Genomic DNA, 14,571 nt, shown 5'->3' with positions numbered 1-14,571 from the left:
CATATCACTCCGCTGATACCCACTGCTATCTCTCCACAGCGAAATGCCTTAGCACTGACCCAGAACACATTCTCTGTGTCAAAAAGCCTCCCTGATCCAAATCCCAGCTGTCTTTCATTGTGTATTGAGTACACAGCCGGCCTTCTATCTCTCTCTCTCTCTCTCTCTCATACACATACACTTTCTCTATCTTTCAGTCTCTCGCTCTCTTTCAGAGACTCGGTCCAAATGAGCCGTCTGCCTTCTGTCTGCTGGTAGAAAGTGTCAGTATGTCACACAAGAGAAGACACTGTTAAAAGCAGACTGCAAAAAGTTATACTACATGTACACAGATACACACTCACTCTCTCTCTCTCTCTCTCTCTCTCTCTCTCTCTCTCTCACACACACACACACAGCCTGGGTGGTGGGTTGTGATGTGAGCTAATTAAACGTGAGGTGGGAAAAGAGACGAGTTGCAGAGACCAGACTCCGTATCTGTAAGGCTGGGAGAATGCACCCTTGGCACACACTTGCCTGTCTGCATTTGTCCCCCATGCAGCTTTACAAGACTTTCGGTTGATGCACTCACACAGGTATGCTAAAGTCCCAGCATCTGAGCTCATCAGCAATTTACACATTCGTTTTTATTACCCCAACGTGAGCTTTCTCTAACGGGCGCTTAAACAAACGTGTGGCCGCCGTTTAAAGCAGCGTGAAACGCATTGATGAAAACATCAATCGCTTTTCAAGGCCTGAGAATCATAAGGCTCGGGTCCATACCGTTGTTCTGAAGTAGATTTGAGCAGAAATGAATTATTCAGGCGTTTGTCATGGAAAGTTTTACACGCTAAACTGACTTTAAAGAACAGAACATATTTGAGAATCTAATCACAGATGTGAATCTGTTCTTGTGAAGACTTTTTTTTTTTTTAATCCAGTGGTCAGGATTAAATTATACTACCAAGATGAAATCATAGTAGAATCTTGGGTCGACAATGTTTGCTCAAAAAGATATTATCATATTTCACTGTAATACAGCCAAAGGCCCAGATGTTCCTGTTTAATTTTATTCATGAACAGACCTTCACTGCGAAAAATATCTTAGCGAGTGAAAATATACTGAATACGGGCAAATTTATTGAAGATTTCTTCTTACCAGATTATTATAAATCAAACAATATTATTCAATCTTAAGGATAATTTACATGCTTTAACTAATCGCAAGCTGTAAAATGTGTAATAAATGCTTTACTATTTAAAAAAATAATCTGCAAATAAAACAAGAATATTTTCTACTTGAAAATTAGTAAAAGAAATGCCTGGAAATATGTTTTTATTAATAAATCATATATTTGGTTTATTATAATGTTATAATAGGAAATACTGGATATATTTGATGCTGTTTGAGACGTTTGCTCGGATGTCTTTTTTTTTGGGCGGGGGGGGGATTCAGAGTTGTTTTTTATTTATTTTTATATATATATTCCCCCCACTGACAGCTCCTACAGCATTTTTCTTTTCAAAATAATGTCCCAGGATAATTATACTGCTGTATATTTACCTTTACATTTCTTCATTTGGCAAAATTTATCCAAAGTGACATCCAAGTGAAGCAGAATTCAATCCAAGCGTAGAGCTGTTCAAAGAGCCAACAGTTACAGTTTTGGGCCAATGTCCAAATACAAGTTCAAGACAGCACAAATCAATTAAACACACACCCACACAAACACACACAGTGAGAGACACAACTTGTGTGGAGTCGGATTGGTCACAGAGCAAAACCGGCTTGTGACTGATGTCGGTGAGTCTGTTTAACGTGTCTGATCAACAAAAATGTTCAGGAAAACGGGACACTTTTGCGATTATTCAACTGTTTTATTTCAGACGCAATAGTGTCAGACTTCCTGCTTCTCAGCTCCCAGATTCCTTTCATGGTGTTTTTAAGTTGGGGACAGCACTGAAAAAGCAAAGGTAAAGGTAAAAGTGGTCAGCTTCACCTGAATAAACGAAACTAGCATGTTGAGAAACATTAACATACAGTACATCACATTTAAACACTTCAACTAGAAGTTGGACATCAACCTCGGGAAAGCTGGCACCCTGGATCAAAAGAAATGAATGGATTTCATTCATTGGTACAGGTGAACACTTTTGGCGGCACGGTGGTGTAGTGGTTAGCGCTGTTGCCTCACAGCAAGAAGGTCCGGGTTCGAGCCCCGTGGCCGGCGAGGGCCTTTCTGTGCGGAGTTTGCATGTTCTCCCCGTGTCCGCGTGGGTTTCCTCCGGGTGCTCCGGTTTCCCCCACAGTCCAAAGACATGCAGGTTAGGTTAACTGGTGACTCTAAATTGAGCGTAGGTGTGAATGTGAGTGTGAATGGTTGTCTGTGTCTATGTGCAGCCCTGTGATGACCTGGCGACTTGTCCAGGGTGAACCCCGCCTTTCGCCCGTAGTCAGCTGGGATAGGCTCCAGCTTGCCTGCGACCCTGTAGAACAGGATAAAGCGGCTACAGATAATGAGATGAGGTGAACACTTTTAATACAGGTTTGCTTTTAACTATTGTACAACTCCAATTCCAAAAAAGTTGGGACGCCATGTAAACTGATGTGATAATTTGCAAATAATGGAAACCTGATATTTCATTGAAAATAGTACAAAGACAGCATATCAAATGTTGAAACTGAGAAATTGTATTGTTTTTTGAAAAACATATGCTCATTTTGAATCTGATGTCACCAAAAAGTTGGGACAGGGACGTGTTTACCACTCTGCTGCATCACCTCTACTTTTAACAACACTCTGTAAACGTTTGGGAACTGAGGAGACCAATTGCTGTAGTTCTGAAAGAGAAATGTTGTCCCATTCTCACCTGATATACAATTTCAGTTGCTCAACAGTTCGGGGTCTGACATCTTTGTCGTATTTTGTGCTTCGTAATGTGCCGAATGTTTTAAATGGGAGACAGGTCTGGACTGCAGGCAGGCCAGTTTAGCACCCAGACTCTTTTACTATGGGGCCATGCAGTTGTAATATGTGCAGAAAGCGGTTTGGCATTGTCTTGGTGAAAGAAGGAAGGTCTTCCCTGAAAAAGATTTTGTCTGGATGGCAGCATATTGCTCTGAAACGTGTTTATATCATTCAGCATTAATGATGCCTTCCCAGATGTACAAGCCACCCATGTCATGTGTACTAATGCCCCCTCATACCATCACAGATGCTGCTTTTGAGCCGTGCACTGATAACAAGCCGGATGGTCCCTCTCCTCTTTAGCCTGGAGGACGTGGGGTCCATGATTTCTAAAAAGAATTTCTACTTTTGATTCGTCAGACCTCAGTACAGTTTTCCACTTCGCCTCAGTCCATCGTAAAAGAGCTCAGGCCCAGAGAAGGTGGTGGTGTTTCTGGATATTGTTTATATCTGGTTTTAACTTGCATTTGTGGATGCAGTAATGAAGGGTTTTCACAGACGATGGTTTTCTGAAGTGTTCCTGAGCCCATACAGTGATTTCCACTACAGACACGTGTCTGCTTTTAATGCAGTGTCTCCTGAGGGCCTGAAGATCACAGGCATCCAGTGTCAGTTTTCAGCCTTGTCTCTCGCATACAGAGATTTCTCCAGATTCTCTGAATCTTTTAATAATATTATGGACCATAGATGATGTGATCCCCGAATTCTTTACAATTTTACATTGAGGAATGTTATCTCATCTCATCTCATTATCTCTAGCCGCTTTATCCTTCTACAGGGTCGCAGGCAAGCTGGAGCCTATCCCAGCTGACTACGGGCGAAAGGCGGGGTACACCCTGGACAAGTCGCCAGGTCATCACAGGGCTTGAGAATGTTTTGTTATTCTTAAATCATTGCACTGTTTGCCCACGCAGTCTTTCACAGAGCGCCGAACCTCTCTCCATCTTTACTTCTGAGAGACTCCGCCTCTCTGGGATGCTCTTTTTATACCCAATCATCTTCCTGACCTGTTGCCAATTAACCAAATTAGGGTTTTTTTTTAGCATTACACAACTTTTTCAGTCTTTTGTTGCCCCTGTCCCAACTTTTCTGAAACGTGTTGCTGACACCAAATTCAAATTGAGCATATGTTTTTCAAAAAACAATAACATTTCTCAGTTTCAACATTTGATATGTTGTCTTTGTACTATTTTCAATGAGAGTTTCCATGATTTGGAAATTATCACCTTCTGTTTTTATTTACAGTTTACACAGCATCCCAACTTTTTTGGAATTGGGGTTGTAAGAACATTGTAAAGTAGAAGGGTAGAGTGCATACCTCCGCCAAGCCACAAATCTGGATTTGCATCAAAACCTAATCAAATGTTCCTTGGCCCATGGCCCAACGTTCCTCAAAATGTCATCAAAATCTGTTCACTATCTTTTAAGTTACATTGGGGACAGAGAAACAAACAAACAAATGGAGATGAAAACCTAACCTCCTCCAACAAACTTGGCAGAGGTGATTAAAGGGGTAGTATTTGGCACAGAAATCATCAGAAACAAAGGACAGCTCTTGGGTAAGACCTTGTGTTTCATTTTGAGTTGAATGAACTTAAACAGAATGTTTAACTGTTTAAATGGACAGGTGAACGGTTTTATCTATAGACTGACAGTCCCAGTCAAAGGTTTGTACACCCCAACTTATTCATACGTTTTTCTGTATTCTGTATTTTCTACATTGTAGAACAACACTGAAGACATCAAAACTATAAAATAACACGGAAAATACAAAATATGTTTGATATTTAAGTTCTTCGAAGGATCCAGCGTTTCCCTTGATGGCGCTTGACACACTATTGTCTTTATCTTAACCAGCTTCATCAGGGGGTCACCTGGAATGCTTTTCAATTAACAGGCGCGCCTCGTCAGAAGGTAATTAGTGCAATTTCTTGCCTTCTTCATGCGTTTGAGATCAAACAGTAAAGAGTAAATAATAAAAATACAGTAAATGGCCCTATTCAACACCACAACTGTAGTAATCCATATTATGTCAAGAACCAAACACCTAAGTAAAGAGAAACGACATCCATCATGTCATTTTAAGTCAGGAAGTGAAAAATAAAGAAAAAACACTGAATTAGAAAGGTGTGTCCAAACTTTTGACTGGTACTGTATATTAAAATAAAACATTAAATATATATTTTTTTAATCAAACCAGTTGTTCCTTTATCAAAAGTTTTACTGAGTTTTTCTTTAAATCAGATGCCAGCTTTGGAGGTTGCGCTTGATTCTTTGAAGCCCTCGTGTATGAAACAGCTTTTTTTCTGACTTTGATGGTAAATTTTTTAAACAAAATTATTAACTTCTCATCTCATCTCATTATCTGTAGCCGCTTCATCCTTCTACAGGGTCGCAGGCAAGCTGGAGCCCATCCCAGCTGACTACGGGCGAAAGGCGGGGTACACCCTGGACAAGTCGCCAGGTCATCACATAGACACAGACAACCATTCACACTCACATTCGCACCTACGGTCAATTTAGAGTCACCAGTTAACCTAACCTGCATGTCTTTGGACTGTGGGGGAAACCGGAGCACTCGGAGGAAACCCACGCGGACACGGGGAGAACATGCAAACTCCACACAGAAAGGCCCTCGCCGGCCCCGGGGCTCGAACCCAGGACCTTCTTGCTGTGAGGCGACAGCGCTAACCACTACACCACCGTGCCGCCCATTATTAACTTATTTGTGGATTTAATTATTTAAATTATGTTTGCATAGCACTCCTTGTCTAGTGTTTGTTGTACTGTAAGTAGCATCGTTGTTTACTGCCCTGTCTGTTCCATGCTTGTCTCGTCTGCATTTTTGTTACACAGCCCGGGACCTTGTTCTTCTGTTATGTGTTTCACAGTTAATAAAAGACTCCTTGATTTTTTTAAATGACATTTTTCTTCATACAGCACTCATTGAACTCACTGAACATGCCGCAGTTTGGAGCTCTGATTACTGACAGCTTTCCCAGAGATAAATATTTAACAATTTTTCGACTCGATTTATTCCATGAAATCGAGTCGTATGTGAGCTGATAGGTGACGAAGCGCGTAGCACTGAGTTGGGTATAAGTCATGTACGACGAGATTGAGTGGAATAACTGTTTTATTCTATCCACATTCACTAGATTTTGAGAAATGGAGCATTTTTGTTTTTACTTTTTGCACATTCGATAAATAAAGGCTTTATACAAAACGTCCGACAAAATAATTTCTGCTTAGACTGTAAACAAACTGACAAAATGACAGGAGCAATTTGTGAAAAATTGGTCCCCTTTGTGTACATGTGGCTATTGCTTATAAATAAAATAGCTTTCTGATCCCATGTCCATATAGTAAATATCACATACATACATGTTATCAATTGACTCGCCTCATCTCTTACAAGTATCACCAAGCTGTGAGCAGCATCAGGGCTTGGAGTGTTTTGTTTCCTGTGTTTTGTTCAAAATGCAGTGCTGTGAACTCGATCTACTTTCAAAACGGTAAGAAAGCACTTGTTCATGAATTGTCTTAGAAGCGTTATTTAGTACTAATGAGCACTTTTTGTTTCACAAGTGTAGTGTAAAGACTCTAAAATAAAAAAGTAAATTAATAAAAAAAATTAAAGCGAATAGCAGAAGTTTGACCAATTACACTTTTAACTTTTACTCTTAGTTTTCATGAAGGAGCTGATTTATTCCCACATGGGACTTTTGTAAGTGAAAACCGAGCGGATCGCTCAAAAGATTCCAACGTTGTCTTCGCTGCCTTCTCGAGTTTTTGTTGAATGGCTGGAATTCTTGGCGTAAATATCTGCCAAAAAGCTAAAAAAAAACCTTACAAAACCTTTCATTTGACCTTTCAGAAGGCCAAACAAAAGCTGTGATAATCAAACGGACAATTTTCTTAAAATAAACACCACTTACTTGATATCGAATCAGCAGCCTCGGCGAACCACGAGGTGAATTTCGTTTATCTTTTTATCTGCCAATTATCTTCCGATACTACAAAGTTATAACGAGGTTTCTCTTATTTCGTTTCTGGTTCTGATTGGTTCCGAAGTTTATCAAGAAGTAGAACGGGTAATCGAACTTGATCAGGATAAGTGCTGATTGGTTGCAAAGTTTCACTTTTGTTACACTCATTCTTACATTCTTACAACACGATGACATTACGGCTTCGCCACTCATTCACCTTTGATAACGCCAGATCAACTGTTCGTATCGCAAGATCACGATTCACCGTTCTGGTGATTGTAATACTTATGCATATGCGCATGCAAAGTGTGCGATTCTTACACTCTTACATTCTTACAGCACAGTGGCATAGTGACTCCGCCTCTATATAAGGCAGTAGCCACAAAAATGCAATAATAATAATTCTTGAAAAATAAAAAAGATACATTCTCATTCTTACATTCTTTGCACATTGTCATAATTTTTATGTTTAATGTTTTTGTTTTCTTATTATGTGTTTAACTGTACTTCTCTGCGTTCCTTTAAACTGCCCCCAGGGGACAAATAAATTGTTTTGAATTTGAATTCTTACCATCAAATACTTTTATATTCCATATTTTGTTGCTTTTTTTTTTTGGGGGGGGGGTCGAGTAGAGTTTTTATTTCGTCCTTGGTTGGTTCAGCAACACGCTCCACCATTTCGTTCTTCTTCTTTAGGGTTTTTTGGTGGTTGGCAAACCAATTTAAAGGTGCATTACTGCCACCGACTGGGCTGGAGTGTGGAAGAGGAAATACTGGGGGGGGGGGGTATATTCTTTTATTTAGCTATTTCTGTTTCTTTTAAATACCTGATAACAAAGGCCCAATCCCAATTCTAATTTCTACCCCTACCCCTCCGCCTTCCCCTCCGCCTTCCCCTTGGCCCTTCCCCTTGAAACTGAGCTACAAGGGATAGGGCTTGAAATTCAACCCTTACGTATTGGGATAGCCCTTCAACGATCGCATACGTCATCGCGTACCTCCGTCAGCGTTTACGTTAGCAAAACGCGACCAAATGCGTCATTGGCTGCGACCAGCCGCTACAGTCAGAGGCAGAAATCTCTGCTGGCAGGGTGTGATTTGTTAACTAACACCACTGAATGGGATATCTTTGGCGCTTCGTGCACCACATCCGACAGAATGAGGTGTCAGAACACTCATGTAAACAATAAAAGCGAGAATAACAGAACAAAACATACGCAGTAAAGCAACCGAAAACAATACTCACTCCCAAAGCTTTTTAGCAGCAGCTTGGATTTCAGAAATCGCTGCTCATTCTCAGCTCGAAAGCGAATCAAGCGGCGTGTTTCCTCTGGATAACAACTTAAAACACGTAAATAATGGAGAAAATACATTTATGACAATCTTTCTCCGCGGGAACCGCCATCTTTCTGAAATCCGCATGAAATCTCGCTGAAATCCGCATGGCATTGTGGGAAATCACTCAAACCCCTTCGTTCGGAGTCAGCTCCAGGAAAATCTCCGTTTGGAGGGGTACAGAAGCCCTACCCCTTCCCCTACCCCTCCGCGTTAACTGGGATTGGGATACCCCTACCCTTTCACGTGAACGCGCAAAATGGAGGGGAAGGGCCAAGGGGTTGGTCCAAGGGGTGAAATGGGATTCGGCCAAAGTGATATGTCTAACTTGATGCGCGCCGCCATTTTATTTTTCTCTACTCATGGTATATGAACTGATATCCTAGTAATAGAGTAGCCAATTAGAGCGTGTGGTTGCTCATATCCAGTGAATGTGAATAGAATAATATATATACACCTCAATACAGGTGTCACTTTAGTCACTGTTTCTATCGAAACTAGCTCGAGATGAGCCGTCTCTGCGAGTGCCATCCAAAATTGATCCAAAATACAGATACTTATCCATGCCGCTGTGCATGTTACGATACTAAACACGTAATTGTATCATGCAGTACCCCGGTACACCTGTCACTCTTTTTTTTTTTAAAGAAAAGTTTTTTTTCTTTTAATTTGTCACTCATCTAACCGTTGTCAAATATCCAGCTTTCTCCAAACACAGACAAAATGCCAGATCCTATCTGAATTCATTTAACTGGAGCCGTTGCTCTGATTGATTTTTCAGGATGCGTGCACCTTGTCCAACTCAAATACAGTAAATCTTGTTTTCATTAACATTTTATTCATTTTACAGCTGGGCGCTTGAGAAAGGTAGTGTTGAGGAACATCTCTTTGGGCTAAAAAGTAGAAAATAAAGGAGAGAGAGACAGAGAGAGAGAGAGAGAGAGAGAACACATGGCTATTGGATATTTAACCCTTACGTTATCCAATAATTCAGAAATACTCTGCTCTGCCTTTGAAAAATGGTAACTGGAGAAACACATTACAATCATTAATTTGTGTGATATGGAGAAAATGAAAGTTCTTCGGTGCATCATTGATGTTGATGACTGAAAGATTGAGTATGATGGAGCATTTTTTTCTTTCTCTGCTCTGCCACCACTGAGATACAAGGGTCATGTTTGCCCAATTGTGAAACCACAGACAGTTTTCATGTGGAATTCATACACTTCATGTGGATCATTTATTTCAATTCGCTAGATTTCCTATGCAAGACGAACAACTTAGACACCATCTTTTTTTTCTTTTTTTATTCCTATGCAGCTTTAACGTTCAGGTGTATGCTCTAGAAATGAAGCCCTCAATTCTACTTAAATGCAGAAATAGAATGTTACAATTCCTCTGAGGTCAAAAAAGACTTCTATAACCTGATTGAATATGACTTTTCGTTTCAAAAAAAAAAAAAAAAAAACACCTCACTGTGCAGAATCCTGTTATTGGCTTGGATGCACCTTCCGGCACGGTGCTCATAACTCCCCATAAACGTTTCCGTTCTCATAACCGAGAGATAAGTTAGCTTTAATGAGGCACAAAGGGGAGGACAGATTTTTAAAGCGTTTAACTCCAGCTTTTTTAATATCATAACCCCTTTGACCTTCAGTAATGATTACACCAGGGTGGTTTTTTTAAAAACCTCTCAGGAACAAGAGGGAGGACTTGTTTAGTACTGCCAACATAGTTTTTCAGGGTTTTTTGTCGTTGTTGTTGTTAGAGTACACACACACACACACACACACCTGCACTGTAAAAAATTGAAAACTGAATTTGAGGAGAAACTGATTTAATATTAGTGAAATTATCTTGCTGTACGGACAGATAATTTTACTCGATAAGACATCTTAGAATAAGTTGGTTACAATCTAGAACTAGGTTTAATAATCTCAGAATTGGTGTCTTGTATTCTCAGAGGAAATACTCGATCATTTCAACTATTTTCAAGATATTTTCACTTGCTAAGATATCATTTTTTGCAGTGTGTTAAAAGAGTCATCTTTGCTCAGGAAACCCAGTAACGTGAGTATAATATCTGTATCAGTGTTAAATCAAGAAAAGATAAGAAGAGATTCTCGTGGTAGTCTGAAGAAAATGAAGCGAGTCAAAATCTGAAAACTGCTCCTCATGCAATACTGGTGTTTTTGCATTCAGTTCCTGCATGAACAGGTTCCTTCATCAAGCCAATAAAATGCTTTGGTACGCCATATAACTTTCAAAAACATATCGATTAAAATAAAAACATGCGAATGTTCCATACATTTTCATCATGGTTTGAGCTAAACAGATGCTCTCATGCAGATGATCCATTTTTTTCCCTTTTAAATCAGACTACTTTGTCATGGATTCATTTATGAGTCAACACGCGCTCAGACCACAATTATGACAGCCCCTCTGTGCCATCCGCCAAACTTTCACTTGTTTTCTTTCTTTCGCTCTCATCCTACGTTTCCTGCTCTTTCAGTCTCATTTTCGCACACATTCACTCATTCTCTGTGGTCTCTGTGGCTCATTAAATAGACATTATCCGAAAAAGACAATCTTGCCAAATCATTCTTGGGCCTAAAACGCTGGCCCGTCAGGTACTTGAGGTTTCTCTCTCTCTCTCTCTCAGATGGAAAAAATGCTGTAACTGGGGCACATTGTAGAGTTTTGTCTGGCCAGTGTCATATCATTGATTCAGACCAGAGTATAAAAGAGGAGAAAAAAAAGCAGAGAGAAGAGAAAGTGAGCGAGTGAGTGAGGAAAGAATAAAGCTCATCACCATGACTCAGACTTTCTCACTTGTGAAAATGACGGCCTGACAAATGGATGGAAAACAAAAAGCTGGCAGATGGAAAAGTATTGCTTTTAAATACAGCTATATAGTGCGACCATTCAGGGCGTCCTGCCCCCGCAAACTGATTCAGCTGCGAGAAAAAAGAAATCCACAATGTTGTCTTTGTTGAAATTGTATAAAATGCAGCGCCAAGAAGGCAACAGCTCACTCCTTTCTTACAACCCAGAGGGGTGCAAGGGGAGCAAAAGACATATACGACAAAAGGGCAATGGGTTCACTGAAGTATCACTGGCAAACCCACAGGACAATGTGGCTTCGTCCGTACACAGCTGGACCATTCAGCATTGATTTATAAATAATAAAATAAAATTTAAAAAAATCAAACAAAGGACACAAAAGTGTCCTTATGTGTGCTGTCATTGTACCTCATACCTCATTATACCTCTCAAGCTTGTTACTTGGAGGGTGTCGATATGGCATCAGGTACAGTATCATCTCCGACTCAGAGCTCTGATATCAGGATCGTACTGAAGACGAGAAAATGGGATCGGAACATCTTCGGCTCTGATTATGATTAGAGTCATAATAATATATAATACAGTGCAGGATGCTGTTTCATCGACTTTTCTTTGCACCGAGCGGACTGATATTAAAAGTACGAAGATGAGAAAGCAGAGCAGTGTGAATGAATTCATGTCCATGTGACTCATTCAGGTGCAGGGAATTAAGTTACTTTTTTTTTTAAATCAATAAATGAAACCAAGGTAATTGATTGATTTATAAATACTTAGAGATATTTAATCCTAGCCAGAGAGAGAGAGAGAGAGAGAGAGAGAGTGTGTTGGGGGGATAGCAGGAGGGTGATGTTGTTGTTTTTTTTTTATATCTTGGTGGAGATCTAGATATAAATGTCCAGAGGCGATTCTAGAATCTGTTGTGGCCCCAAGCAAATATTTCCAGGGGGCCCTTCTGACCAGTGTTCATCACCAATATGTTATAAATAATCTGACACCAACGAAAAATGTCTCATCTCATCTCATTATCTCTAGCCGCTTTATCCTTCTACAGGGTCGCAGGCGAGCTGGAGCCTATCCCAGCTGACTACGGGCGAAAGGCGGGGTTCACCCTGGACAAGTCGCCAGGTCATCACAGGGCTGACACATAGACACAGACAACCATTCACACTCACATTCACACCTACGGTCAATTTAGAGTCACCAGTTAACCTAACCTGCATATCTTTGGACTGTGGGGGAAACCGGAGCACCCGGAGGAAACCCACGCGGACACGGGGAGAACATGCAAACTCCGCACAGAAAGGCCCTCGCCGACCCCGGGGCTCGAACCCAGGACCTTCTTGCTGTGAGGCGACAGCGCTAACCACTACACCACCGTGCCGCCCAACGAAAAATGTATGAAACCAAATTTTTTTAAATTCCAAATGTGAAAATACAATGGTAAAGAACAATAAAAAACAAAATAAATAAGCCATCGGGACCCGACTCTCAGGGGGCCCCTGGGCCAGGGGGCCCCAAGCAGTTGCCTGCCTTGCCTGTTCACAAGCTGTGCGTCTGATAATATGTCCCTACAAGAACAGAACAGTCTGGTAAACAAACAAACAAACGAGCCAAAAGGTTTGCTGGTGGTTCCTGAGTGTGATGTTGGGGTCTGATGGAGATGGTGCAGAAGACCCTCACAAGGATTGTAAGACAATTGTAAGACGCGCCTGAGTGCGTGCTGCGTGCGTAATTTGTCACTCACCCGCTGCCCGTTGGATTTCTGCCCGAGGACCCGCGGCACGAACAGGGTGAGAGAACACACAAGCACCAGGAAGGGATGAGGAAACATCTCTCTCACTGTCCAACACTCACTGTGATGGACGAGTCAAATGTTTCATAAGCAGGAAAACAGAATTCCTAAAGTCCTCCTCCGGCCCCTCCGGCCCCCTCCTCTCCTCTCCTCCTCTCCTCTCCTCCTCCTCCTCTCTGTTTTTATTCTTCTTTAGGTGTGAATGCTGAAGGTGAGAGTTCACACAGTGCTCGCGCTCGCTCACAGACTGATGATCGCCATAGCAACCCGCTTTATCCACACACACGCGCGCGCGCTCCTCCGCTCTCCTCCGCAGCTGCAGGTTGAATAGTTCACTTTCTTTTGGAAACCTCTTTTAAAACCCCAGGAGGTGGGATCACCGAGGATGACTGACACCAGAACCGTCCAATGAACGCGCCACACTTTACATATATTACCTGGAAGGAGCAGTGGAGCAGGATTTCTTTCATGGCTGCTAAAATAGTGAAATATCGACACCTTAAAGTGCCATTCCACCATTGGATGTATTCTTTGGCAATAAAATACAATATATTTTGACAACATATATAAATGGTATCACTAGATAGAGAAATCTTTTAGCTTCAAAATGATATATCAAACATAATTTTTTGACAACGACAAGTATATTAATTTTGTGATCAAAGCCACCTACCCTTTTAATTTCCGCGCGGGATGTCATCGGCAGGTCCTCCTTCTTGTGTACCACGTGACGTGTGACGTGGCACATATTATCAGCAATGGCGGATAGAACGCGATAAAAATAATACCAATAAATCTAGCTAATACCAATAAATCTAGCTAACTGAAAGATTAACTCAAAATTTTTCGCAATTTTTTTGGCCCCCATGTACGAGGAGAAATGACTCTCTCACTTTGGGGGTTTCCTGGTCTAAAAATAGACCGACACGTGGTACACAAGAAGGGGAACCTGCCGATGACATCACGTTTCACTACCACGCGGAAATTAAAAGGGTAGGTGACTTTGGTCGCAAAATTAATATACTTGTCGTTGTCAAAAAATTATGTTTGATATATCATTTTGAAGCTAAAAGATTTCTCTGTCTAGTCATGTTGTCATAAAATATATTGTATTTTATGCCAAAGAATACATCCAATGGTGGAATGGCACTTTAATGATCTTCTGGCCATTGCAAAAGTAGTGCATGAAAAAAAAAAACGAGTTGATTCCCGATTACTGAGTGTATCAGATCACGTGACACCGTTCCACAATTATCGGCATACAGAATTTTTATATAAGGGGTGGCACGGTGGTGTAGTGGTTAGCGCTGTCGCCTCACAGCAAGAAGGTCCGGGTTCGAGCCCCGTGGCCGGCAAGGGCCTTTCTGTGCGGAGTTTGCATGTTCTCCCCGTGTCCGCGTGGGTTTCCTCCGGGTGCTCCAGTTTCCCCCACAGTCCAAAGACATGCAGGTTAGGTTAACTGGTGACTCTAAATTGAGCGTAGGTGTGAATGTGAGTGTGAATGGTTGTCTGTGTCTATGTGTCAGCCCTGTGATGACCTGGCGACTTGTCCAGGGTGAACCCCGCCTTTCGCCCGTAGTCAGCTGGGATAGGCTCCAGCTTGCCTGCGACCCTGTAGAACAGGATAAAGCGGCTACAGATAATGAGATGAGATGAGATAAAT

The 14,571-nt window shown here is 41.3% G+C and overlaps 1 protein-coding gene across 5 annotated transcripts in view; it reads right to left on the bottom strand.

Annotated features, from left to right (window-relative positions):
- The window catches only part of smoc1 (SPARC related modular calcium binding 1), a 125,339-nt gene extending 112,120 nt beyond the window's left edge, over positions 1-13,219 (bottom strand). For all 5 annotated transcript variants that reach the window (XM_060934739.1, XM_060934738.1, XM_060934741.1 and 2 more), the window contains exon 1: positions 12,861-13,219. In XM_060934739.1, the coding sequence (XP_060790722.1) occupies positions 12,861-12,947 (87 nt within the window). In that variant the 5' untranslated portion in view covers positions 12,948-13,219. The remainder of the gene's footprint in view (positions 1-12,860) is intronic.
- Between the last annotated feature and the right edge of the window lie 1,352 nt (positions 13,220-14,571).

This window comes from Neoarius graeffei, chromosome 11 (genome assembly GCF_027579695.1).
Source record: "Neoarius graeffei isolate fNeoGra1 chromosome 11, fNeoGra1.pri, whole genome shotgun sequence".
NCBI classification, from domain to species: Eukaryota; Metazoa; Chordata; class Actinopteri; order Siluriformes; family Ariidae; genus Neoarius; species Neoarius graeffei.
The sequence above is the reverse complement of the archived record's forward strand: the minus strand, read 5'-3'. Positions and strand labels throughout refer to the sequence as shown.